Source organism: Talpa europaea (assembly GCF_964194135.1).
Source record: "Talpa europaea genome assembly, chromosome: 9".
In the NCBI taxonomy this organism is placed as follows: domain Eukaryota; kingdom Metazoa; phylum Chordata; class Mammalia; order Eulipotyphla; family Talpidae; genus Talpa; species Talpa europaea.
The window spans coordinates 6,141,305-6,167,611 of NC_140076.1; the positions used below are offsets into that span (position 1 = coordinate 6,141,305).

Sequence of the window (26,307 nt, forward strand, 5' to 3'; positions counted from 1 at the left end):
ATGTCGCCCGCCGGCCTCGGGGCCGCCCTGGCCGTCGGACTGCAGCTCTGGGCCGCGGCGCTCGCCGTGCCCGCCCAGGTGGGTGACCGCGCCGCCCCGAGGGCGCCCGCCCCGCGCGCACCCCGCCCGCGCGCACCCCGCCCGCGCGCACCCCGCCCCGCGCGCAGCCCCCCGCCCCGCGCCCGGGCGCGCTCCTCGGGGTCGCCGGCGCGGGGCTCCGGACTGGGGGCGCCGCGGGCGCCGCACCCCCCGTGGCGGGGGAAGCTCGCGCCTCCGGAGGCCGCGGGGACCGGCTTTGCACACGTGCGTCCGGCCCGGATTCCGGCCTCTGCAGCCCCGGGCGCCCCCCGGGCCCGCGCGCCTGGGCTGGACCCGCCGACGCTGGGCGAGCCCCACGGACCCCGGGCGCCCTCCGCACCCCTGCACGCGTCGCCGCCCACCCTCTGCCCCCGCGGGAGAGGCGACGGCCCCGGAGCGCCGCCCCCGCCGCGGACCTGGGCACCGCTTCAGGGACTTCCTCCAAGGCCCGGCGAAGGCTTTCCTCTTTCTTAGAAACCCCAGCGCCCTGTGAAGGCGCGGGGCCGGGTGTGCCGGCAGGGCCGACGAGGCGCCCGGGCTGCGGGCTGGACCCCGGCTGTCCTCTCTGGCCAGCCTCTTCCCCAGGACCCACCTGGTGGCCACTGGAGTTTGCTCCCGGAGGGTAGTGCCCTCGGGTCCTCCTGGCTCACTCCTGGAAGGGCCTGAGCTCTGGGGACAGGGCTGGGGTGAGGCCTTCCAAAAGGGCTACAAGGCAGACTGGATTTTAAGGAGGTCCAGGAGCATGTCCCCCCACTGGCGCCCCCAAGAGTCAGGTCCGGTCGATGAAGGGGCTGTTTGTCTTTTGCCGGTTTGGCTGTCTCCGTGGCCTGCTGCACAGAGCAGCCCATTTCACAGAGGGGAAAACTGAGGCCAGAGAATTCCTTGTTTCTCATGGAAGGCATGGGGTTGCTTTTCCTCCCCAGGGGGAGTCTCTCCCTTTCCCTGTGACTTGGGAGGAGGTGTGAGTTCATCCCTGTCTGCACATCTGGGCATGGGGGGAAGGTGGGAGGTGACCTTGGCCCTGGCGGTCACACCAGTGACTCACTGGCCAGGGTTAAGGACATCTTTAGAGTCTGGTGCTTGAGAGCTGGGGGTGGGGGTGATCAGATCAGAAGTGACCTCCCAGGGGCTACCAGGAATGGGTCCTGGGGCAGCCCCAGAGATTTTCCTGCAAACAAAGGAGGTCCTGGGGTGGCCCGTGGCGCTGAGAGCTGGTGACCACAGCTGTGGGGTCATGCCACAGACTCTGGGCCTCCTGGGGTGTCATCCCACCTCGGTCATGCACACCTGTGGGGGAGGCCAGGGCTCCTCTGCAGGACCCGGGACCTTGGTCCTCTCCCGCCTCTGCTGGCAGCACCTCTGCCCTCCTCTGAGCCTGTCTCCACAGCCTCACCACTGGTCTCCTGGCCCCTGCTCTTGGCTTCTCCCACCATCCTCCTTGGTGGCCTCCCTTGGGGAGGCCCTTTTCAAGTTGGAGCCCCTCTCTCCCAACCTGAGGTGCTCCTTCAGGAATCCAGGCAAAGGGGGGGGGGCTTGGCATCTCCCCATCACCTGTCTGCATCCCTGCCCCACACCTCTCGTCTCAGCCCTGTCCTCTCTCCGTGGTGCACTCCCTACCCCCATCTTTCAGGCCTTTTGCAGATGCCAGCCCCGCACCCCTGTCTTTGACCCCTTGGAGCCCGCATCCCTCTGGAGGACAGACCACATTCTGCTTTTTTTGGTATAGTTGCAGTTATCCACCTCGATAGATGGAAAGCTCCACGAGGCAGGGGCGTGGTCCTCCTCTGTCTCTCTCTTAGTCGCGTGGCAGCTTCTGTGCTTGAGTATCTACCAGCACCAGGCTCCAGTTCTAGGACTTTGCGGTGAATCGCACCGGAACCTTCTTTGCAGCAACTTCTAAAAGGTGGGCCATGCGGCTCCCATTTGGAGATGTGGAAACTGAGGTCTGGAGAGGTTGGGTTCCCCAGGACACAGAGCTGGGGAATGAGACTGGGGTGGGGGGGCTCGAAGCGGGCTCTGTTCTCTGTACTCTCCCCCCAGGTTCCCAGCAACCCCACCCCGGTTCCCTGAACACAGTGCATTTGTGTCTTATCAGCTATATTTGCTGGCCGGTGTGGAATGCATCATTCTTTCCTCTAGTTATTCATTCAGTCCCCAAATAAACGCCAGTCACATGGGCAGGCTTAGCGCCCTCTGACGGGCGTGGGCAGAGCCCAGTAGCCTGTCAGCTGCTCGTTATTGGGGTGGGGCAGAGAGAATCCTTCCCTGCTGGATCTCATCTATGTATTCCTGGAATCTTGAAGCTCAAGGGCTGCTGTTTGCCTCCCCATTCCCCAAAGGCCTGGGACCAGCTCTGGTTAGAGGAGAGGCTGGAGAGAGGCCCTCACGGTCAGCCAGGCATCTAGCCCAGCTCCTCCTGGATGGCCATCCCTCCCTAGGTCTGGGAGACATTTTATGGCCCTGACCAACACATGCCTCCTGGAGGGACAGTCAGGAAGATGGGGGGTGGAGGTGAGTTGCGGGGAAGGAAGCGTTTTGATCCCAGCTGTGGTATATGTAGGTATGGGCGTTACATTCGGCTTATCATCGACACCATCACCATCTTAGTTCGCAGTGTAGGCCACGCTGGTTGCTTCTGTGTTCTGTAAACGTACCGCACACTACCTGCCTCAGGGCCTCTGCACCTGCTTTCTCTTCGGCCTTGAATGTGCCTGCTGCTGATCTGGCGCCCTCGCTGGGACCACCCTCCCTGGGCGAGCTCCCATTCTCGCTATTCCCCTGGCCCGTGACCCACTCTGCTTCCTTCCCTTTGAGTGCTCTCCCCCGGGAACGTCAGCACTGTGAGGGCAGGGTCCTGCTCATTTCGAGGCTCACAGCCTCGCGCAGGAATACTTAAGCTTAGCATTTTTTGCCATTTGTGCCGTGTGGCTCCTCGCTGTGGGGCGCTGTCCTGCACATGTGGGGTGTTTGGCAGCTTCCTTGCCTATAGCATCCCCCTCCTCCGCCGGGACAATTAAAAATGTCTCCAGATAATGCTGAATGTCCTGGGGCGGGTGGGGGGTGGGGCTCGGGTTGAGAACCACTGCCTAAACCGTGCCTGGGAAAAATACTGAGTAAATGTGCAAAAATATTCATACGGCCTTTAGGACAACCCTCTCTTCTGGATGAGATGGAGGACTGTGAAAGCCAGTGGTGGCAGGCCTGGGCTCATTTCTCTCTCCCTCTTGGATTCCTCTCGCTGCTCTGTGGGGGCTCCCGAGGCTAAGGGTGCTCCCTGCAAAATGCTCACACCCCATATCCCCACCCTGGTGTGCGATGGGGCCACCTTCTGGCAGTGACTCAGAGCCCCGTGCGACCTGCCTGCAAGTGGGAAGGGAGGGAAGCTGGAGGTGGTTGTGGGGAGCCGGGCCACTGGGGGAACAGGGGCAGAGTGGAGACTGGGTGGCTCCCGGTTCTGGACTCTGCAGGGCTTCCGAAGAGCAGTCCCGATGACTGAGGGGAAGGGCCAGGCTCAGAAGCCTAAGTCCTTCCTCTGCTGGCTACTGGCTGTGACTTGGGCCTCTGATTGTCTGGGAACCTCTGATTTCCTGTCTGTGAAATGAGTCTCCACCTGGCTGGCTGGTTGTCAGGACTGGCTGTGCAGCTGCTGGTGGCTCTGTAAACACTTGTGGTTTTGCAGGGCCTGACTGGGTCACAGGGCCATGCTAGGCTGTGGTGGGACCACAGTGGAGTCAGCTGCTCCTGCTCTGACCCCCAGAACTCAGGTGGGAGCTGCTGCCTGTTGACACCCCTGAGAATAATTTCCACCCACCCACCTTTTCTGGGCTGTGCTTCTGAATGTCCTAGAGTCTCCAGGAGGGCCTCTCACCCCACCTGCCCAATGCCTGGTCTCAGGACCCGGGTGTGTGGCAGAGGCTGTGGGGCCAGGAAATCACTCATCCCAGATTCTGATGTCATTTGAAGGTGAGGGTCCATCTATCATAGTATTGAGGTGTCTCCAGGCACGAGACCTCAGCTCTCCCGCTTGCAAAATGGGAAATGAAGAGAGGAAGCCTGGTTGTGCTGTCTTCGAGGTTGTGCTGTCTTTGAGGTTGTGCTGTCTGTTTCCTGCCCTCCAAGTCCAGCACGGCAGGTCTCTGGGCAGGGAGCACTGACCTGGGCATCAGGAGGCCAGAGCTCCTATGTGAACACCGTCATTGACTTGCTGTGTGGCCTCACTCAACTCAACTGTGTTGGGCCGAAACATCTTTATCTGTAAAGATGAATCTTGAGTGTGCTGGACAAAGCCCCTGCTTAGGGGGTGAGGGGCCTAAAGCTTTCCCTGGAAGGAGGGCCCAGCTCTGCCCACTGTATCTTTGCTTCCCGGCCTCAGTCCCACTTGCTTTGGGGTGATTTTGACTCAGGCCCTGGTGACATCACGAATTCCTGCCTCCCTGCCTCTTAGTCCTAATTAGCATCTTTTAATGTCAGAAGCCCCAGACTGTGGGGAAGCCCATGCTTGCTGGGTCTCTGCTGCGGGGCTGACGTCTGGGAGCGCACGGGTTCAAGGAAGCCTCGAGGGGGAAGGGGTGTTTTCCTCGAAGAAGCCCTTTGTCACTGGTGAGGAGCACACAGCCCTATTCCCCACCCCAGTTCTGAGCCCTTCACAGCCAGAAATTTGAGCTGGTGGCCGGGGGCGGGGACTCTGAAGTCAGGGCCCGCCCCTCGGGCCCACAGTCATTTTCCACCTTGTGACGTCACAGATGGTGGTTACATCACTGTGGTTTGAGCACTCAGGTTGTGGGCTGTGGAGAGGAAGTGTCTGTTTACCTGCAGGGGTTTGCAAGATTTGATTTCCTTGTGCCCCGAGTGTGAGCAGTGTGGAGGGAAATTGTGGGGCGGGGGGTTGCTGGCCAGTAGGCCCCAGACCTCAGCTCTGCCTGGTGTCTCCCGGCTTTCCTGGGACACTCCTGTCTCTAAGCCAAGTGTCTCCTTTCCAGGGGGTATGTGGGAGTTTGGAAGAGGCAGCAGCACTGGCTGTCCGCTCTGGAGGGTCACGGCCAGGCTGGGTAGCCAGCTCCTTCACATAAAGTGCCCAACGCCCCATCCAGGCTGCGGAGCCATTTCCAGGTCCCAGGCCGGCCAGCTGCCCCCCCAGTCTTGGTAGCCAACTCCAAGTGGGCACGTGCCGGGGAAACTTGACTTTGACCACCTGGAGGTGAATCCCTTTCTGGAGCGCTGGGCCCTCCCCGGCTGTGTCCCCCACTTCTGAGCCAGGGCCGCACGTTGACCGAGCTGTGAGACAGGGCAGAAATCCCCAGGGGGTTTTATTTGTTTTCCTTTGCCATCCTGACCTGGCCCACCCGTCTGTTTCAATCTGAGCCCGGCCCTGCCGCGGGTATGGCTAATGTGGCCACGGCTTCAGGGAATTGAGTGGGCCTGAGGGCGAAAGCAGAGCGGGAAAGGACTTGGGGGCAGGGACACCTTCTGGGCTGTGTGGGAGGCCTTCCCAAATGCCGCTCAGGAGGGATGCCAGAGGCCGAGAAGTGCTGGAACGAGGGGTTGGGGCCGGGGTCCCAGCCAGTCCTGACTCAGCTTCCAGCTCAGGAGGGCCTGGCCAGCTTCCTTCCGCTCTGCACCTCAGCTGCCCCAGCTAGAGCTCAAGATCAGCAGGATGGCGCCCTAATTAGCAGGGCTTCCTCCAGCACCTGGGCCCTACTGCCCATCCTGCCTCCTGCTGACCCACAGCTCAGCTCTGTCACAGAGACTCCAGGCTCTGCTTGTCTCTACTGAGCCGTTCCAGCTGCCCCTCTGGATCCACCAACCCCAGACCCTGCTCCTTCCTGTGCTGTCCTCCCTGCTTTCTTGAGCCCTGTCTCCCACCTCGTGCCACAATCCTCCCAGCTCCCCATGACTTCACTCTCTCCCTGGTCTGGCTCCTTAGTCAATGCCCTCATCTTTTCTTGTCACCTTCCTGACTGTATCCCATTAAGTCCTCCTCAGGCCCCCTACTACTATTCCACATGAGACCTGGAGGGGACCAGGACTAGGGTGGGCAGATACCAGGAGGAGCAAGGTGTAGAGGAAGGCACAGCTAGAGCAAAAGGTGTGTTGGGGGCAATGAGGCCTGTTGGCTGTAAGCTGTTTTGGGCCAGTTTATGGACATAGTAACAGCAGTTATAGTTTTAAAATTGTAGCAATTACAATTATTGTAGCATCTACTAAACACAGAACACTTGTTATTTCATTCAGTCCTTAAACATCCCCCTATGTTTTTGATACTGCCTGCTAATGAGGGGGAATCTGGACTGAAGTTAGGCATTTTTACTCCAGAATCCATACTTTTTGCCACCACATTCACCTCTTATGAGAAGTTGAGGCAATGGGGAGCCATTGATAGTTTTTGGGCAAGAGAGTGACCAGAGCAGAGTGTGTGATTAGGAAGATCACTCTGGGCTCGGTGGGAAGGACAGATAAAGTGGAGAGACTCTCGTGACAGTTTAGGCAAGAGCTCTGGGCTCAAGAAGTAGCTGTAAAATAGGAAGGATCAGGAAGGAGGAGGGAGAGGAAGACCTTTGAACTCAAGACCTAGGGTTGGGACAGAGGCCCTCAGGAAGAAGAGGAACTATCTCCCTCCACCCCATCCTGCAACATCAGGCTCCTCTGGCGTCAGTCCTGCCCCAGCCTGAGCCAAGTGACCCCATCTAGTCGCAGTCAGTATTCCTGGAACTGATGGTCACCTGCTGGGGAGGACATGAGACCAGGCAGGGCTGGTGTGAGAAGCGATATGCCCCCGCCTGGTGCTGGGAAGCAGGAGCCTGGGCACCTGCCAGGTTCAGCCACCAGAGCTCCCTGGGTGAGGACCCCAGAACTTCTGTCTGAACTTTGGCTTACTTGGTAGTAAGGTGGGGTTGAAAGTGGCCCTCTCTGTCCCTTCCCCTTGGGCTAGGACAGCCAGGGACATGGCATCCAGGGACAGCCGGGCAAGGACTATGCCTTTCATGCATGGAGGGTCTTCAGTTCTCACTGCCACCTGGGCGGGCCCAAGGCCACCCCCATTCTACAAGAGAGGCGGTTGAGGAACCCAGGCTCTCTGCTTGAGGAAGCAGAGCCAACACCCACCCCAGGCGGTGGGCTCCGGTGTGGCTGTCGTGGCAGCTGCAAGGGACTCTTCTCTCAGCTTCCACCGAGTCTTCCCCACTAGGGAGCGGGATTGCCTGCCCCATCTATAAGCCCATTTCCTGCCCCTCATTCTCACGCTAGCCCAGGCTCATTTCAACTAACTGGAAATTAAAACATTTGTTTCTGTTAACCAGTTCAGCTTGATTAGGCACCTGCTGTGGGCTCAGTGCTGGGAGATGAGTAATAAACCCCCCCAGTGTGGCGTTTCACACACACGGGCCCCCTGAATCCTAACAGCCCATTATACAGATGACACACTCAAGGCCGTTGGGTGGCCGGGCCCAGGTGAGGCCCAGTGTCTGGCTCAGAGCTGACCCTCGAGTGTGTGGAGGGGGCTGGGGCCTGCCCTTGGTTGGACCACACGGAAACAAAAGTGGTCTGGGCATCCAGGCTCTACCTGGCCCATCACTGCAGCCCCCATGAGGGGCCTCTGCCCACCTTAGGGTTCGGAGACCGTTTTCTCGGGGTACTGGTGGAGAGAATTCTTGAAGTCAACCTGGACAAGGAGGCTGGGGGTGGGGTCAGAATGTTAGGGCAGAGGCGGGGGGGTGGGGTGGGGTGGGGGGAGAGGGTGAAGGCGGGGTTGTTAAGTGTGGGGCCAGCATGGGAGGTGGTGACAGTGACCTGGCAGGGTACCCTGAAGAGGGAAAGGGACTGTGGGCAGCGGCTTCCAGAGCCCTAAGCTGAGGACGCTGGAGCTGGATGCTGGACGCTGAGGGTCGCGGGGCCAATGGACGCTTTTCAGCAGGGCCAGGCTGGGTGTGGGAAGGTGGCTTTGGGTCCTTCTGGAATGGGACATGAGTCTGGGGAGCTGTCGCTGGCAAAAGATGCTGAGGGGTGGGGAGTTGGGGCCGTGGGGGATGGGAGTCATATGACTAGACCTCGGTGAGGTGGGGGAATGGAAAGTGTTGGGGTGTTCTCTGTAACCAGAGCTGAGGGCTCCTGGGGGGCCAGGCACCACACCCTGACACTTAGCACAAAACTGGCCCCAGAACCGGATACCAGCACGGGCTTCCTGTCTGCCCCAGCTCACTTCTAAGGCAACATCACAGGCCAGGAGTGGGAAGTGTCGCCCTAGGCTGCGGCCTGTGATGTGGTGGGTCCTTCCTGACGCACACGCCGCTGCTCTCCGTGACGGCGGGCGGACGAGCCTCTGCTGCCTGCCCGGCCCAGGCTATGGAGCTGCACCCCACAGCTTACAGGGCTCCTGCAAACCCCTAAGACCGATGCCCATACCATGCCCCCCACCATGCCCCAGGGCCCCAGGGACCTGCCATGTAAAGGTTGCGGTTTCTCAATTGCTCGAAGACAGTTTCCGCCTGTGTTGGGGGTCCTGGGTCGTTGGGCAGATGCTGCCCCTCCCTACAGCTGTGGCTTCTACCTCTGGCACCCTGAGACCTTTTTGCCTGGGAGAGTCACCAAGCCTGCCTGAGCCTGCCTGAGTCTGCCGGAGCTTGCCCGAGCCTGCCCCCGCCTTGATCCCTGTGTGTTCTTAGAACATTCGCTCCCCGTCTCTGGGGTCCTCATCTGGAAAATGATCACAGGGTGTAAAATTGCAGGAGGACTCCGAGCAGCTGGTAGCTGCAACCGGCTGCTCTCGGCTGTTCCCTGGCTCTGTGGTGACAGTACTGAGTCTCTGGAAGCCTCCATTTCTGTGTTTCTAAAATGGGGTTTTGTTGACTTCCTTGCACCCGTGCAGGGTGTGTGCATGCGAGTCCCGGCATGGCTGCGCACAGTAGGTGCTTCCCTGAGTGTTCCCAGTCTCTCGTGTTCTTTCCAGCTCTGGAAAAGGGTACTTTGGAGGTGCATGCTACTCTCCGAAGCCTAAAGCTTCTCCCTGTGACTTCCTTCCCGTTGCACCCCCTTCCTGCTCGCAGAGGGCGGTCAGCCGTGGCCCCCAAAGAGGCTGCGCTGCAGTGGCAGGAAGAGCGGGGGGCTCTGCAATTTCACTGCTGGCAGATGACACTGACTTGGAGGCGGCCACTTCTTCCTCCTTCCCCAGACCTGCCCTGCTTCGTCTTCCTCTCTCGCTGTCTATTTATAAATAGGGGAAGGGGTCGAGGGCCCCCACCCTGGGTACACGCAGGGCTTGGGGCCCAGCGGAAGGGGCAGGAAGTCATCTCGGGTTGTGTTGCCCAATTCCCAAAAAGCTGACTCCACAGGCCTCGGGGTGCCCTGGCCCTCCCCTCTCTGCCTAGTATTCGGCTGCAGTGCCCTGGCCTGGACATGAGCTGTGATGCCTGAGTCCTCGGGGAGGGTGGGGCGCGCCTCAGAGAGACAGGTGTGGTCTGGCTGGCTTGTCCCCGTGCCTCAGGGCTCACATTCTTCCAGGGACTTGTCACCTCTTGTTGCCCCTTATTTGGAACACTGTGTCCTCTGGCCACTTCACAGCCCCCTGGGCCCTGGGTTTTGACCCCTCGCCCAGGCTCTGTATTTTGGGGTCCCATCACCCCTCCAGTGGTGCTTGAGTCAAGTCTCTTGAGATGACCCAAGACCACATTCCTAAGGTGGCCCACCTCTGGCCTGGAACCTGCCCTGACCAGGCCCCACTTTCTCTGTCGCGGGAGCAGCCTTCTCCAGGAAGGGTGACCCCAACCCTGAGCATCACAGGTCAGCTTCCCCTCTTGTGCCGCGCGAGCACGGATGCCTTGCTGCAGAGTGACTTGTCCTCCCTTTTCGGTTCCCAGACAGAAGGCCTGCCACCCCAGGCTGCCGCTCAGGGCTCGGCAGGCCCCCTTAAAGCTCCCTGGTGTCTGGGAGATGGCAGACCCTGCCGCTGCTCCCGCCACAACCCCAGGAAAGGCAGGACCTTATATGTAAGTGACAGTGACATCCCCAAGTCCCCCAGGACTGCAGCTGTGTGTGCTCCTCCTGCGTGCAGGTGTCAGGTGCACCTGGGAGGGCTGGCAGCTCGGGCCCTTTGGCTCCCAGAGGCCACCTGCTCGGGCCTCGGCTGCCCTCTCCTGGGAGAGAGGGTGAGAGGCACAGGCCGGGGCCCCGGAACCCCACCTCCCTCTTCTCCCAGCCTGTTCAGTTTTTCCTTCACTCCTGTGGGTGACAAAGCCTCCCACGCTCCCACCCACACACACACCCACCCAGTGCTTCTGAGGTCTCCTGAGGGATGGAGCTTTTTGACACCGTCTGTAACAGGCCCGAGCTGGGAAGGACACAAGCCTCCACCAGGCCCATGCCACTGTGTTACAGATGAGGAAACTGAGGCACAGAGAAGCTGGTTCTCCCCCACTGTGGAGGGGATGTTTTGGGGGTGGACAATCTCCCTGGCATGGTGGAGACACGGGGAGGACACCGGCCTCGGGATGAGGAGGCCTGTGACTTGGGGATAGCGGCTCAGTATGATGAGCCCTCACTGCGGGGTTGTGGGAAGAGAGTGACAGGCACGCAGGCTCCCCTGGATGCCTGGCTTGGAGAAGCTGCCATGGCTGTTGTCTCCAGGAATTCCCACCCTCCCCACTCTGGCCCAGCTGCCCTGGCATATGGCCCTATAGCTTGCTTCTCCGGTTCCTTAGCCCCTGTTCCACCCGACATTCTGCCCCACATGTGTCTCCTCGACTAAAGCAGTGCCCCCAGGGCCGAGGCTGTGTGGATGTTGGGTGCTGTACACCCAGCATCTGGAATGACAGGTGCTCGGTATGTTTGTTGAATGACTGAGAGAACTTTTTTCATCTTTGCCCCTGACTTCCACCACCATTAAAACGGGAGGCTGTCTGAGGTCACGTCTGAGGTTCCTGCCAGCCTTGAGCAGCTGTGCTTCCCTTCTGCCCCCATGTCTGGGCCTCGTCCCATCCCGCTGTCATTGGCTCCCACGCAGCCTTCTAGCACTTGGACAGCTGCCGATCAGCCGGTCCAAGCCTCCCTGCTCAGAGTCTTACCTTTGAGACTCGCCGCTCATGTTTGGAGCTGGCGGCCCCAGGATGGGCCCACTCAGGAGCCTGGACACAGGCGGTTCTGGGAGAGCCAGGCCTCTTTTGCTGGCTGTCCCTGCCTCCTGTAGAAGACCAGCTTGTTCTGAGGGTGCTGGGTGGTCCCTTGGGAAACCAGGTCAGAGCTGAGGTCAGAGGATGTTGGCGCAAGGGCAAGAGGGGTCCCTTGCATTATCGTGCATGCGTGTATATGAGGTGAGTGTGCATGTGTACACGCGAGCCAACGCCCACCCAGCCCCGGCACTTGATGCGTGGGGACTGGAGGCCCAGATGTGACTCAGGGACGAGGGCAGAGACTCTGGCTCCCTCAGCTGCGCTTCAGGGGAGACCAGCGTGTTCCCCACAGCGACCAGCACAGGCATCACCCTTCCAGCTCCACCTCTTCCTCTCTGTGTGGCCTCAGACTCGTGACTTGCTCCCCCTGGACTGCGAAATGGGCACACACACACCTGCTTTTGGGGACGGCAGGGGGACTCTGTAACACGCCCTGGCACACAATAGGTGCTTACAGAATATCCTGTTGTTTTCCTTCCTCCCTGAATCGCCAAGGCTGAGAACCTGGAGGAGTGATGGAGGCTGGACGGGTGGGGGGAGAGATACCGAGATTGGGGGGTGCATTGGGGTCTTGGGTCTGTGCCCAGGGGGCTGGGAGGCTCAGGAAGAGAGAGGTGGGGGCAGGCCAGGAGACTGCTCTTGTGGTGTAGCCCTGGGCACATCACTTGGGCTCTCAGAGCTGCTGAAGTGTTGGGGAGGGCACGCTGGTGCTTGGGTCGAGTAGGAAAAGTCACTCGTGGGGCCGGGTGGTGCGCGGTGCCTGCCAGCCACTACCAACTGCAGGCGCCTCCTGTCCCAGCCGGAGAGAGCCTGACAGGGAGGGGAGGGGAGGGGTCGGGGCTGTGGACCCAGAGTGCGGCAGCTCTGAGGCCTGTGGTGGGCGAGCGTGGACCCTGATGGCTTCCACGAGTCAGGTCTCCGGTCAGCCTGCCACCAGCTGCACCCTGTAACCACCCAGAGCCGTTGGGAGACTCGGGGGGGGGGGTGGTTCTGCCTCTTTCCCGCTCCATCCCTCCTCATCTGCGAAATGGGCACAATAAGACCCTCCTTAGAAACTGGATGTTAGAGCCTCCCTCTCTCCTTTCATCTATCCTCTTGCCATCATCCATCACCGCCCCATCTTTCTGTCTACCACCTATCAATTGTCACCCCTTTATTATCTGTCTTCCCCAATTCCTGCCCCCAGCCAGGCCTCGGACATCCCCGTCTGTGAAGGGGTAGTCAGTGCTCAGCAGTCAGTTCCAAACTTCCACCTGGAACCCTCTATCTTGACAGCTGGGTCAGCTAAACATGCTGAATGAATCATCTAATTTGGTTCCTCATTTTCAGATGTCAGTCACAGGGCCCTGTTGCCAGGTGGATCTGCACCTCCCCAACACCAGGCCGAAGAACTGGAAGCTTCCATAGTCCCAGGTTTCCCAGAGGGTCTGGGGACCCCCCAGGCCCCCCCAACACACAGTGGCGGGAGGCCCATTCTCAGGGCTGTGGTTCCCAGGGCTGGGCAGTGGGCCCAGTCTGTGCTCTGGGGAGCACCTCAGGGGAGGGAGTGACCTTTGTCCTGCTCTGCCCAGGGGCTTTCTGTTCCTCATTGTTTTGCCATGACAGAGCTGTGGTTTTCTCTCTGTCTAAGAGGATAAACAGGCCCTGAGGTTGCTCAAGGGAGGGCTGCTTTTCTGAGCAGCTTCCGGACTCATAGGGGTCTGGAGCAGCAGGAGAGGGAGCACCTCCATGGGTCACCGCAGCAAGATGCAGGCAGGAAAAGACCCTTGGAGGGGGCACAGAGAGGCCTGGTCTGTCGGTCTCGGGGCCCTGGGGTCCAGCCGCCTGCCTTTGTCCAGGAACCTTGGCCAAGACCCTTTCCCATCAGGCCGTCTGGGTCCTGAGAGGAACTTTCCTCCGGTCAGGGCAGGCTCTGTGGGGGCTGCCTGGTAGGGCAAGGCCTTCTCCCTCTCCCTGGAGCCTCCTGGCCCCACATAAGGGAGGGACTCCCCTGGTTACCCCAAGGGTACTCACAGAGATGTGCTGGGTCCCCGGGGGGGTTGAGGGCTGCACGAGAAGCCCTGCCCTCCAGATACTCTCTGAGGAAGAGGCAGTTCCCTTGGGGGTGTTCATTCAGGGCGGAGAGACACAGCCCCTCCCACACAGATGCAACACGCAGCTGTCTGCAGAGGACCCATTTGGGGGGACAGCCAGGCCCCCCTCCCTAGCAGTTGATGCTCAGTTGAATGGTGCTCTGGGGTTGCTGCAGAAGGTCCTTCTGTCTGGGGTAGGGGCGCCCCCAGCCTTTGGTCCCTGCCCAGGCGTTTTGCTGTGTCGGTGGGCGCCAGGCAGCCGGCGTGGCCAGCAGTGGGCATCAGCGCCACCTGGGATGTTTTTTCTTTTCCCTTTTCTGAGCAGCTTCTGGGCCCAGCCCTGCTCTTCCTCCCCCTATTTAGGGTGGGGGGAGAAGACACAGTAACAGGCCCCCCAGAATACACGCAGTGACGCTCCCCAACCGCGAGGAGCCCCGGTGAGGGGCCCTTGCTTCCCCTTTTGTCCGTGTGCCTGGCCACCTGCTCTGGGGCCCGCTGTGCAGGGAGGCAGGACGGGCTGACTGAGAGCACGAGTGTGTGGCCGTGCGTGCACCTGCTCGTGTGTGTGCGTGCACCTGCTCGTGTGTGTTCTGAGCCCAGTGTGGGCAGGGCGCTGTCACAGGGCGGCTGCTCTCAGAGGAGGACACTTCTGAGGTTCTAATGGGGTTTTGTCAGGGAGGCACGTGGCTGATCCTGGTGGAGGAAGCGGCTCTGGCCAGGGCTTGGGGACAAGAGGAGCCCCCGACGGCTCCGCAGCAGGAAACCCCAGCCCAGGTGCTCGTCCCCGCCACCCCCAGGGTTTCTCGATGTTGGTGCAGAGCCCTGTGGGTGCCACCTGGTCTCATCAGGCAGCACCCACTGCATCTGGGGACGGGTGTTCCACAGGTTGAGGGGATCGGCTTGACTCCACCCAGCAGCGCCCACTGCCCAGAGGCCCTGAAACACTTAGAAATGTGCCAAGTACCGTGAAGAGCTGCTAGCAGCTGTCCTTGTCCTCCTGCCAGCGCCGACGCACACCTGCTGAAACACAGAGGGAAGCTGGGGCTGAGGGTCTGGACGCCAAGACCACTGCTCCTGCCTCTGTGCTGTGTGCGCACGCGCCCAACACAGGCGCCACGAGGGGTGGAGGACCGTGGCTCCCTGTGTCAGTGCGGAGATGATTGTTAGCAGGCTCCACATCCAGAGTTCAGGTCACCCCAAAGAGGGAATGTAATTGGGGAGTTGGAGAGTTCTTCCCAGGGGAGGTGGCACTCAGCAGGAGGAAGGGGCACTTCCTAGGTGTGGGACGGGAGGGGTCTTCCCAGGTGGAGGGTGCTTTTTGCTGAGCACTGTGGTTCTCTCTGATCTGGGTCACAGCTGGGCCAGCCCCTGCCTCCTACCAGCTGGCTCAGCGCCTCCTCCTGCGGGCGGAGTGCGCTCTATAGATGGAATGGGGGGCGGTGAAAGAAAGCAAGGACTCTAATCTTCTTCTAGCCTTCCCTTCAGCACCCCCCCCCAGCCCCCCGCCAAATGGGGAGGTTCCCTTCTGGGCACTTTCCCAGTAGGGAGAGGGCCAAACAATTGCAGGACCTAGGATCGGGATCCGGGTGTTGCATGGCCATGCTGCTGATGGTCCTTCCCTCCTCCTTCCAGGTTTCATTCAACCCCCCCTACGCCCCGGTGCCCGGAAGCTCTTGCCAGCAGAGAGAATATTATGACAAGAACACCCAGATGTGCTGCAGCAAGTGCCCGCCTGGTGAGGGGTAGCGCTGGGGCCTGGGGCCTCGCAGGGGGTGTGTGTGCAGGGGTGGAGGCGCAGCGTCCTGGCCCTCAGTGGTTCTGAACTCCTTCTAGCTCCATGAATTGGCTTCATGCTCCCTTGTGCTTCTGGGCCTTTGCACATGCTGTTCCCCCTGCCTGGCATACCTGCCAACTCCCTTCCTCTGGTTACTCTGCCTGTCCTTCAGACCTCAGCTACGATGGCCCTGCTCCTCCAGGAAGAAGTCTGTCCACACTGCTGGGTTAGCTCTGGCCTCCTTTGAACTCCCGCTGGCCCCTGGTGTCCCCTACGATAGCTCTTTTCACCCGGTGTGATTGTGCCTGGTAACTCTTCTGTCATCCCTGCTGTGTGCTCCTTCAAAACACTGACTGTGGCTTGTCCTCCGCTGGCACAATGCCTGGAGCAATGACTGGCACATAGTGGGCATCAGTACATACATAATCAAAGAATGCTCATGCATTTGTCAGTGGATGTGCAGTCTGGACCCACATTTTGAGAGCTGAGTGGCCCAACTCCCAGTGCTGTCCAGCCATCCAGCCATCATCTACCCACTCACCCACTGACACATCCATCCATCCAGCCAGCCATCCAGCCATCCATCCTTATCTATCTGCCTCCATCACTCCATCCATCCATCCATCCATCCATCCATCCATCCACCCACCCATCCATCCACCCATCCATCCATCCATCCATCCATCCATCCATCCATCCATCCATCCATCATCCATCCATACACATATCCCTATAATACATGTAAAGCATCTACGAAGTGTTTGGCACTGTTCTAAGTGCTGGCAATGCAACAAAGAGCAAGACAGACAAAATCTTCACCCACTGGGTTTTACATTCTAATAGAGACACAAACACATAAACCAACAGAAATAACTGTGCTGTCCTATCAGAGGTCAGTGAAGGGAAAAGCAGGGCAGGGCCCACGGAGGCAGACAGAACAGGATGGTCTGCTTTATATGGGGTGTGCAGTGAAGGCCTCCCAAGGAGCTGACCCTTGGGCAGACACATGCAGGAGGTGAAGGAGTGATAAACAGGGAATAGCCGGCCGGGCAGGAGCAGCAGCAAGTGCAAAGGCCCTGAGGTGGAAGCCTGTTTGGTGAACTTGAGGAACAGCAAGGCTAGTGTGGGTGACTGAGAGTGGGCACATAGCAGCTGAGCAGTTTAGAGTTAGAAGTTCCTGGATTCTGCAGGAGCCAGACAGGTCTCAGCTGTTAACCTGAGATGGGGGTGGGCACATAGGTACCCATCAGCTCCTATAGCCTTCCCAGAGACCCCAGGGAAAGTGACTCTTCTTTTTTCTATTAACTGGCAGAGTCTCACTGAGGAGTTACTACATTAGCACAACAGTGAATGTGGCAGGCGAGGCCCCGGGACAGGGCTGTGAAGAGAATCTCCTAGGTGTTCTCCTGTCCCCGGCAGGTCCCCTCTCTACTCTCCATGTCCCCAACCTTGATAGGATACCAGGGACTGCATTCTTACTGCCATCCCCCCTCTAGTTCATACCCGCAGAGAATTTCAACCAAACCAAAAGAAAAAAGAAACTGGCAAGCCAGCTCTTACTGAAGTGTGATTGACTAGTAGCAGGCAGTTCCACGGTAGGGTTCCAGGCATCTGGGAAGAGCAGAGAGAAAGGTATTTTTTGAGCAGTGGGAATTCAGAGAGGGAGTGACAGTTGGTTGATGTGGATGTGAGATCAGTTGAGGGGGTGCCTGAACCTCGTCAAACTGCCTCCCCAGCGAGGCTCAGATCTCTGGGGCTTTGGGGATTAGTGAGTGAACCTAGGGTCCTGGCAAAGCCCCTCCTGGCTGCCCTGAGACCCTCACCCTTGCTTCCTCAGGCTATCACGTGCAATTCTACTGCACTGCGACCTCAGATACCATTTGTGAACCCTGCAAGGACAACACCTACACCCAGCTCTGGAACTGGGTCCCTGAGTGCTTGAGCTGTAACTCTCGCTGCACTGGCCAGGGTGAGTCTGAGCAGCCCCCAGCAGCACTACTGGCCATGCCAGCCTCTGTGACTGAAAGCTGGTGGGACACCCCCCCCACTGCTGTCATGCCCCAGGGCAGGAGGGGGCTCCTGCAGCTCTTTGCTCTAGATCCATGGCATTTCCAGCCTGTCTCTCCAAATCCTCCGAGACGGGCCAGGGGCAAAGGCGCAGCGGGCCCTTGAGAGTTGAGGATGAGTGTCTTGGAGAGCATGCGCTCATGGGGTGATGGAGCTGGAGGGGACTGGACCCCAGACTCCATGGCCAACCCCATGCTGAGGGTGTGGTGGCCTGCAGAAGACCAGGGCACTCTGCACATGGTGGGCGGGCTGGGAGGGCCGAGAGTGTGTGGTAGAAATAACCACGGCTGCCCCTTTGCTCCTCCAGGCCTGATGGAGACTCAGGCCTGCACTCAGAAACAGAACCGCATCTGCACCTGCGAGCCCGGCTGGTACTGCATGCTGGAGCAGCAGCAGGGCTGCATTGTGTGCGGCCCCTTTCGCAAGTGCCCCCCTGGCAAGGGAGTGGCCAAACCAGGTATGAGCCGGCCTTGGGGCCCCCCCCCCCACCTCTCCTTTGTCCTTGTCAGCCCATCAGCGGGGGGCCAGGCAGCCTCTACCCACCCAGCCACCCATCCCCATCCGTTCTTTCCAGCACTCCTGATGAGGCACCTACGGGGTGCTAAGACCTTGGGGGCCCAGAGCATCAGGTGATGCCACAGGAGAATGAGCCCTTTGTGACCCTAGAGACCAGGGAACCCCCAGATTTGAAGGAGCAACTGCCCAGTGCATGTGTGTGTGTGTCTGGGTACATGCGTGTGTGTCCATGTGTCTGTGTGTGCATGTGAGGTGTGTGTATGTGCACAGGAGTGTGTGTTTTAGGGGCAGAGGTGCAGACAGGTCTCAGGGCCCCCCCATGCCCCCAGGGCTCCATTGCCAATACCGCCTGTCCCCTGGGGTCAGCTGCTGACAGGACCTGCTTTTACCTAAAGGAACTGCCAAGTCAGATGTGGTCTGCGCTCCCTGCGCCCCAGGGACATTCTCCGACGCGGAGTCCTCCACAGACACTTGCAGGCCCCACCGGAGGTGAGTGGCTGAGTGGATTCTGGGGGAGCAGGGCGGGGCCATCCCTGGGTGACCTGGATGGCCCTGGTGCCTGAGACCCACACTCACTTGCTGGGCTTGGGCGGGGCCACATCTGGCCACCACCAGGGCTGGTTTATCTGGGGAGGAAGTTTCCAGAACAGACAGCCCAGCAAACAGTAGCCTTGCCCTGGGAGTCAGGCTGGTGGAGAGCACGGGGAGCGGAGGGGGAGGCAGGAAGGGGCACACATACCCTCTCCCCCTTCCTGCTTTGGGGACCCTGCCTGCTGCCCTGGCTCCTGTGACACCCTGGGCCGTCTGTCCTGCCACCCCCTGACACAGCCTCCTTCTTCCTCAGCTGTCGCTCCGTGGACATCCCTGGCAACGCAAGTAGGGATGCAGTCTGCAGGGGGGAGTCTGCTCCCTCCACCTCCAGAGGGACCCCAGCCTCAAGCCCCACATCTCCACCAGAGTCCGTGGCCTCCGGGCACAGGGAGCCAACGCCAGGGCCCAGCCTGGCTGCAGGCACCTCCCCGCTGCTCCCCCTGGGCCCCAGCGCCCCCGTGGAAGAGATCATCACAGACACCCTCTCTCTTCCCATCGGTCAGTCACATCTTTCGTAACCTTGTCCCTTCCCCCCTCCCATCCCCCCCATGTCTTTACTGAGAACCACTATGAGCTGAACCCTGTGCTCTGTTCTGGGGTGCAGGTGACAGTGGCTTGACTTCACCACCCCCCCTCCCTAGTCGGGGCGCTGTTACTAAGAAGCCCGGATCTGGAGAGGTTGGGTGGGCGTTCACCTGACAGCACAAGTGGTCTCCCTGAGGAACTCACGAGGCTGTGCAGACAGCAGCCCCCAGGCCACCTCATGGGGCTCCCTCTGGGGTTCGGCCGGAGAGGGCAACCTGGCCAGCCTTGGATCCCCGTGGCCCACCCATGTTTCCTGCGGCATCTGGCTTGGGTTGGCTGGTTTCATGATTTGAGAGCCTCTGAACGGGGCTCGCCCCCTGCCCGCCCCGGCCTGCGTCGTTGGTGTCTGCGCGGCTGCGTTCGAGTTTATCTTTTGCTGGCGTTGAAGCCTCTCCTCCTTTCAGGACTGATTGTGGGTGTGACAGCCTTGGGCCTGCTCCTCATAGGGCTGGTGAACTGCACCATCCTGACCCAGAAGAAAAGTAAGATTCCCTTCCCTCCTTCACCCATTGGTTCAGGAAGCTTCTCTGGGGCCATAGGTATTGAGGACCTCAGGCAGAAGGTACTCCCACTAAATTATCCCCTCCAAGGCAAGACTCCATCTGTCCAAGGGTAGAGGGGGGCAGGGCTCCTGAATGGGGGTTCTGGGAAGCCATCTGCCTTCTGGAGCAGATGTCATGCAAGCGGGGTAAGGTCTCCATGGTGCAGTGTGTGCAGGAGAGAGCAAAGTCGCGCTGGGGCTGGAGCAAGGTCAGGGTCAGTGGATAATGCCAGAGGCCTGCAGGAGAGTTGGATACAGGCCAGGGGACTTTGTGCACCTCTGCAGGTAGATATTGTCCCCCTGGGGCTGGGCCTCCTCCTGCAGGTTCTCCTTGGGCCCCCGCTAGACGCCTAGAATGGTGTGGCTGGAGGGCGTCACTTTCCCTGACTTATCCCCTCTCCTCTTTGCAGAGAAGCCCTTCTGCCTGCAAGGAGAAGCCAAGGTGGTGAGTGTCCCCTGCTTCCTCCCAGCTCCTCCCTGGCCACCTTCCTGCTGGCCGGGTGGTCCCACGGGAAGCCGTGAATTCTAGTGAATTCTATGGGTTGCCTGGGTGGAGCCCCAGGGAGGTGGGGAAAGGAGAGCCAGCCCTGGGGGTTAGGCAGCCCTCCCCGTGCTAACACAGAGGGTGAGTGTGGAATGCCGGTAGGGAAGCGGGGGTCTCAGTGACAAGCGCGTGGCCCTAGGCCCATGGTATCGCCTTGAGCAGCTGCCAGGTTGCCCGAGGCTGTTCCTCACCAGCACACAGGGACAGTCCAGGCCCGGCGGCAGGGCCATGTCCTTCTCAGCTGGCAGCGAGTCTCAGCGTCTCCTGGTGCTTACAAAGCATGTTGTTTGGAGCACATTGAGTGCTGGGGGTACCCAGGTATTCCCCAAGGACCCTGGGGGGGTCATCTCTGGACTGAGAAGGAGATGAGGGGGCTGGGCCCTGGGTCCTGCCCCCATTTCACCCAAAGCAACTTACTTCTGCTCTTTCCTGGAAAGAAGGGCCTCTTAGTGCTTTTGTTAGAAAGAGAAGACTGATGTGACACTGACGTGTTTCATCAGTTATCCGTCAGGAAGGCATTGGGCTGAGAGTCACCGAAGACTGCAGGGCGACTTAACATGCCAGGGCTTTATTTTCTCCCTGAGAAGTTGGCTGCCTGCGGGTTCAGTGGTGCCCACTGTGAACACCGGTTGGACCCCTGGCTCTGGCGAAGACAGAACCTGTGCAGATGTTGTGCTCTTGCTTGTGACCTCAGGTCATGACCTGTGATCACCACTGCCTGTGTGACCTCCAGGTTGAGGCGGGAGGCAGAGGAGGAATGGCCAGGCCAGCCCTCATGCGTTTTTACGGGAATCAGACTTTGTCCCGGAAGCCCCAGGGAGAGCCGGTCACTTGACCATCACTAGCAGCAAGGGAGGCCGGAAGAGGACACTTGTTTTGCCAGCCTCTGTGGTGGAGGCGGGCCAGGGAGGGTCTTGGAAATGGGTGTGGGGTGGGCCAAGGCTGTAGCCCTCTAGCTGGGAGGCAGGGCAGGATTTTTATCCAATTTTACAGATGAGGAACAGAATCAGAGGGGAAGCGATACTGACATTTGGCACCCAGGGATCCTTGGGCCTGGGGTCATTCCCGTGCCCTGCAGGCCATTTGTCAATATCCCTGCCCTCTCTGACTACATGCCAGTAGCACTGCCCCCCAGGAGTCTCCTGAATGCCCCTCCACATCATCAAATGCCCCCTGGAGGATAAAATCACTGCTAGTGGAGAACCACTGTGCAAGGAAAAGCTCAGCCCTAGTGACTCCATGTCAGGGGTTTACATGGGGCTTTGCCCTTGGCTGGGCCTGGAGACTGATTTCCTCTCCTGAATCTGCTGACCAGAGAGGATGCAGAGAGGAGAAGTGACCCAGACCACACAGCACTGTCCCTGCGTCCGGGCTCAGTGCTCTTTGACCCGCCCTGTAGCCCATCAGAGGCTGCAGACAGTTTTGGGAGGTCAGGTGCGCCTCCCTCCCCCAACTGCCAGCGCCACTCCTTCATTTTTCTGGCTCCAGATCTTTGGACAGTGGCTGTCTGGTTGCACAAGAGCCGGCACTGCCCCCAGACTCCACCCCGGCTGCCTGCTCCCCCGTTCCTCCCCAGCCGTGGTTCCAAATACTCGTGCGTGAAAACACCTTAGGTGTGACCCAGCAGCCTCAGCACCCTCTTCCTCTCCGCTTAATTTGGAGTGTGAGAGGCCCAATTGGGATGTGCCGAGTGCATGCCTATGTGTCTGGAACCCAGGGGGTGCTGCGAACTGGCCCTCCCAGCGGGGAAACCACCCCACACCCTGATTTGTGCTCTTGGCTTATTTCCATGTTCCAAGCACCCCCATTTCAATACCACAGACCCCAAGGATCCCAAGGCCTGCAAGGGCGGTGGCTTCTTTTAGTTTAGAAAGGACCAGATGTCTGCATCTGCGAGCTCCCCACAATCACCCCCATAGACACACTCATGCCAGGGCTCAAGGTTAACAAGGAGAGCTGGCATTTACCAGCTGACCGGCTGCCAAGCACAGGACAGAGCGTTACTTGCTGTCACAGCTGTCTTAGCACGCGGCAGTAGGACGACTGCCCCAGTTTTACAGTCCGGGGAATTTGGGCTCAGAGAAGTTAAGTAACTTTCCCGTGGTCACACAGCTAGTGAGAGTGGCCTGGGGCCCTGCTCCATCCAGCAGTGCTTGCATACATGCTAACCACCCCTCTCACAGATGTGCACACCTGCACCCCCCCCCCAGACAGGTGTGTGCACCTGTCCATTTGTGTGTGTGTGTGTGTGTGTGTGTGTGTGTGTGTGAGCCTCCTGGACACACCCTCACACACAGACACAGACCCACTGCAGGAATCTGGATGTCCCAGCTGGGGGCTCTGCTTGGGTCTCTGCTTCTGCTCACAAGGGGCCTGGGGAGTGACTGTCTGACAGGGGCCCTGTTTCGTGAGGCCCCTCCGGGCCTCCCCCCTTCTTAGGGCCCCAGTCCAGCGACCAGCCCTGGGAATATCCGCTCCACCCAGAGCCTGCCTGAACTTTGCAGCTGTAGCTTTGGGGGAGGGACTGTGACCTTTGGGGGTTTCTGTTCTGCCCGGTTCTAGCCAGCAGCAGAGAGTGGGGTACCAGGCCAGAAAAGCCCCTTTTCTGGAGGATGAGGAATGACATTTGGGTGTTCCCCCTTCTCTCCCACTGGCCCACACTCAGAGCAGGGCTTGGGAGGGCAGTGGAGGAGGTCACTCTCTGGAGATGCTGTCTGTCCCGCAATGGCATGGGCGCGGGTGGTGCCAGGAGAACAGGGGTTGGCAATGGCTGACCTTTCTCGCCTCCCCCCACATCCAGCCTCATCTGCCTGCTGATAAGGTCCGGAGCGCTCCGGGCCTGGAGCAGCAGCATCTGCTGACCACGGCGCCCAGCTCCAGCAGCAGCTCCCTGGAGAGCTCGACCACCAGCACGGACAAGAGCCATGTACAGGCCCCGGGCACGGAGAAGCACGATGGGTCTGGGGAAGCCCGGGCCAGCTCCCGGGGCTCAGGTAAGAGCTTCCTTGGGTGGGTTTTGCGCCAGAGGGGTCAAGTCCGCCGGCCTATCTCCCCTTCATACCTGGCAGTGCTGATTGGCTGGAGGTCATGGAATGACCGTGGACTAGGGTCATCCCCAACCTGCCTGTCCTCCAGCCCCCGTGGTGCTGAGAGTCTCAGCAGCCCCCTTCACCACCAAACCTGTGTCTGCATCTCCATGTAGCCACGGCTCCTCCCAGGCGGGCAGTCACACCCTCTCCTCCCTGTTACCTGACTCAGTAGCTTCCGCCCCACATTGCCCAGGTGGAATGAGGTCTCTCTTCTGTGTCCCTGTCAGAGCCCACCCTTATCAGTGTGTTGTCTTGTCAGCACCCCTGCCTCTGTTCTGAGAGCTCCCTAGGAAGGCGTAGGCCCCACCTGGCACACAGCAGGTGGCCTAAGCCTTTGTGGAATGGATGAATGAGCTCCAAGTGTAGGCTCTTGGGCTTCTTGGAGTCTTTCTGATTTCTCGGTGACACCTCCTCCATGGTTGTCTGCTGTGGCTTCCTCCTGGGCCCCCATGTGGTACCCTTCCCACCCCCGCAATGTCTCTTTCACAATGTGCAAAGGCCATGGGGACTCTGGGTGACATTTGGGTACTGTGGAGGCTCAGGGTGGAAATTTCCTCCTGGCCCCAGTATATCAGCCCGCACCCCCCACCCTCACCTCTCTGGGGAGTTTGCTGGCTCCCTCCTCTTCCCAGGCTGCCCCAAGTTCTTGGGGTTGGGTGTCAGACTGGAGTGGGGACTGGAATCCCGGGTTTATGAAATCTTAGCTACAGTTCTGCATGGAGGAGGATCTGCTGTGAATGCAGAGAATTATGTTTCATCTCCATAAAGGAGCAATTTCCTACCGTTTGATGCTGATTTGTTGGCCTACAGATGATGGGCCAATGACAGAGGGTTCTGGCCTATTTCTATGGGGTCTGACCCGGACAGCTGGTGTCTGGCAGTTATGGGAAAGTAGACCATCCCCAGGGGCAGCCTGGGTCCTGCAAACAGACTTCCTGCCACTGCTCACCCCTCTGCCCTGTGTGAAGAGTGGGCTTTGTTCAGAGTGCCTTCGCCAGCTTGGTATAATTGGCTCCTCTTGCTGGCAGTATGCTGGGCCAGCAGTTCTTACTTGATAGAAGCGGGAAATGAGGCACATGAAGGTGAGGTGACTCGCTCAAGGTTGCACAGCAGAGGGCCCTAGAGTGGGGCTCTGTGGCTCCCGGCCTTCTGTTCTTCCCCACAGGTCTTAATCTGCCTCTTGGGCAGGGCACAGGCTATGAAGTCGCCCCTACTCCACGACCCCCGCCCCCACTGACCGCCCTCTCCCCTCTTGTGCTTGGCAGAGCCTTCACCTGGCGGCCACGGGACCCAAGTCAACGTTACCTGCATCGTGAACGTTTGTAGTGGGTCTGACCACGGCTCTCAGTGCCCCTCGCAGGCTGGCTCCATGGCGGGGAACCCGGACGCCAGTCCTCCAGGCTCCCAGAAGGACGAGCGAGTTCCCTTCTCCAAGGAGGAATGTGCTTTTCAGTCCCAGTCGGGGGCTCCGGAGACTTTGCTGCAGGACCTGGAGGAGAAGCCCCTGCCCCTCGGCGTGCCGGACGCCGGCATGAAGCCCAGTTAGCCCAGCGGGCGCGGGCCACGCCACGGCCACGGCGGGCTGACCCCGACCACCCCGCGCAGGGACCTCAGCCAGGACTCTGCATTCTTTCTGGGCCAGACTCCCCGAGTGGCCTCCACAGCCTCATTATCAGAGAGAAGAGAGGGGAACTTCTTCTGTCGCCAGTGCGGCTTCCGCAGGTGCTGGACACGGACGAGGTGTGCTGGGCTGCCCGCAGGAGCCCCTGCCTCTCCGAGAGCCACCTCCCAGCTGGTCCTGCGAGCTTGGCTTCTAGAGCCCTTCTTTTTGTGTGTTTTGTTTGTTTATTTGTTTGAGCCCCTGGGCTCCTCAAGCTCGGGCTCCCTGGGAGGCCCTCACTTCCAGACTCCTGGGGGTCCGCTGCCTGAGCCCCATGGAGAGGGGCCCCTAGAGCAGGGCAGCACCTGATCGCTGAGACTGCAGCCCAGTTCCAGCAGGTGGAGGTGTCATCCAGCAGATGGTGCTGTGCAGGGAGGGGGTGGCAGTCCCTGTAGCAGATGGATGTGTCCCAGGGGTGCTTAAGATCTTGGGAACCACCACTTCCAAGTCTCCTTCTGTCCCATCTTGTACCAGGTCTAGGCTCTAGTTTACCCACAGCTCGGGCCCCACCTCCCTCCTCCTTCCTCCCTCGGAGGCCATACTCCTATCAGGTAATGTCAGGAGTTCGAGATGACCCCAGCCATCTCTCTACCTACCTCAGCCTGGCCCTTTCTCCTTTGACTCCCAAGAAGTGCTACTGTTCTCTCGACCCCCTCCCTCTGTTTCTGGAGTCCCAGGCCCCAGGGGAACCATGGAGCCACTTGGCACTGAGCTCGCCGCAATACCCAATGGACCAAAGGTGCTGAGGGCAGGTCCCACGTCTGTGTCGCCCACGTCATCGGATTGAGTGGCCGGCCCTGGAGCAGCTAAAGCGGCAGTTTTTGCCAAGGGATTCTTCCCCATTTGCAAGTCAGCCCACTTTGGAGAGTGGGCAAGTGTGGCCTTGACCAGATTCTGGAAGGAAGGGCATGGGGACTCCTTGAGAAGTCCATTCGCTCACAGGTACTTGGATCTCTTGTTGAAAAATTCCACTGGACTAGAACTTGCAGCTGAGCTTTGGGGGTGGAGAGCCCAGCGTCACAGTGGAGACAAGACTGCCTCCACCCTCCTCACCCCCATCAGGATGTCCAGCTGCTTGGGCTGACCAGTGTCTCCACCCACCGTGGATCCTGCAGAGCGATGGAGCGCATCTGCCCCCTGGTGGCCCGTCGATGGGAGGCCCGCAGGCCTCATGGCCTCAGAGCAGCCGGCTCAGCAGGACGGCTGTGACCCAGGGGCCGAGGCACCCCAGCTTGTGTTGATCGCAAGACACTGAGTTTGCACTGTATATCAGACAGATTTCTGCTTAGTAGTAATCCATGTGATCTATGTTGGTCTTGGGGTCTGAGCTGGGGTTTGTTTATGGTCCTGCCTGCCTGCTGCCACCATGGAGGGGTCAGTGGGGCTTGTGGCCACTTGTCTCTGACAACTCCAGGCTGTGACTGGACCCCAGAAGCACCCCCAAGCCAGCTTCCCTTGCTGAGAGCCTGGTTGTTACCTCAGGCTTGTGAGCAGTGAGGTGACAGCGCAGAGGCAGAAAGCTTTTCCCTTCTTCCTTCTAGGTCATTCATCTAGCCTCATGATTTGAAGCAAGACATTGTCAGTGTCAGGTATTAAATGTGCAGAACCCTCAAATTTGCACTCTCTAAAGAGGT

The 26,307-nt window shown here is 59.6% G+C and overlaps 1 protein-coding gene across 1 annotated transcript; it reads left to right on the forward strand.

The window, feature by feature from the left end:
* On the forward strand, positions 1-24,559 carry TNFRSF1B (TNF receptor superfamily member 1B; the record flags this gene model as incomplete). The annotated part of the gene is made up of 10 exons (XM_084244071.1): positions 1-78; positions 14,939-15,041; positions 16,918-17,049; positions 17,455-17,604; positions 18,059-18,152; positions 18,508-18,752; positions 19,244-19,321; positions 19,791-19,825; positions 22,725-22,917; positions 24,279-24,559. The coding sequence occupies 10 exons, from the start codon at positions 1-3 to the stop codon at positions 24,557-24,559; spliced, it is 1,389 nt and encodes a 462-aa protein (XP_084100197.1).
* Positions 24,560-26,307: the final 1,748 nt, after the last annotated feature.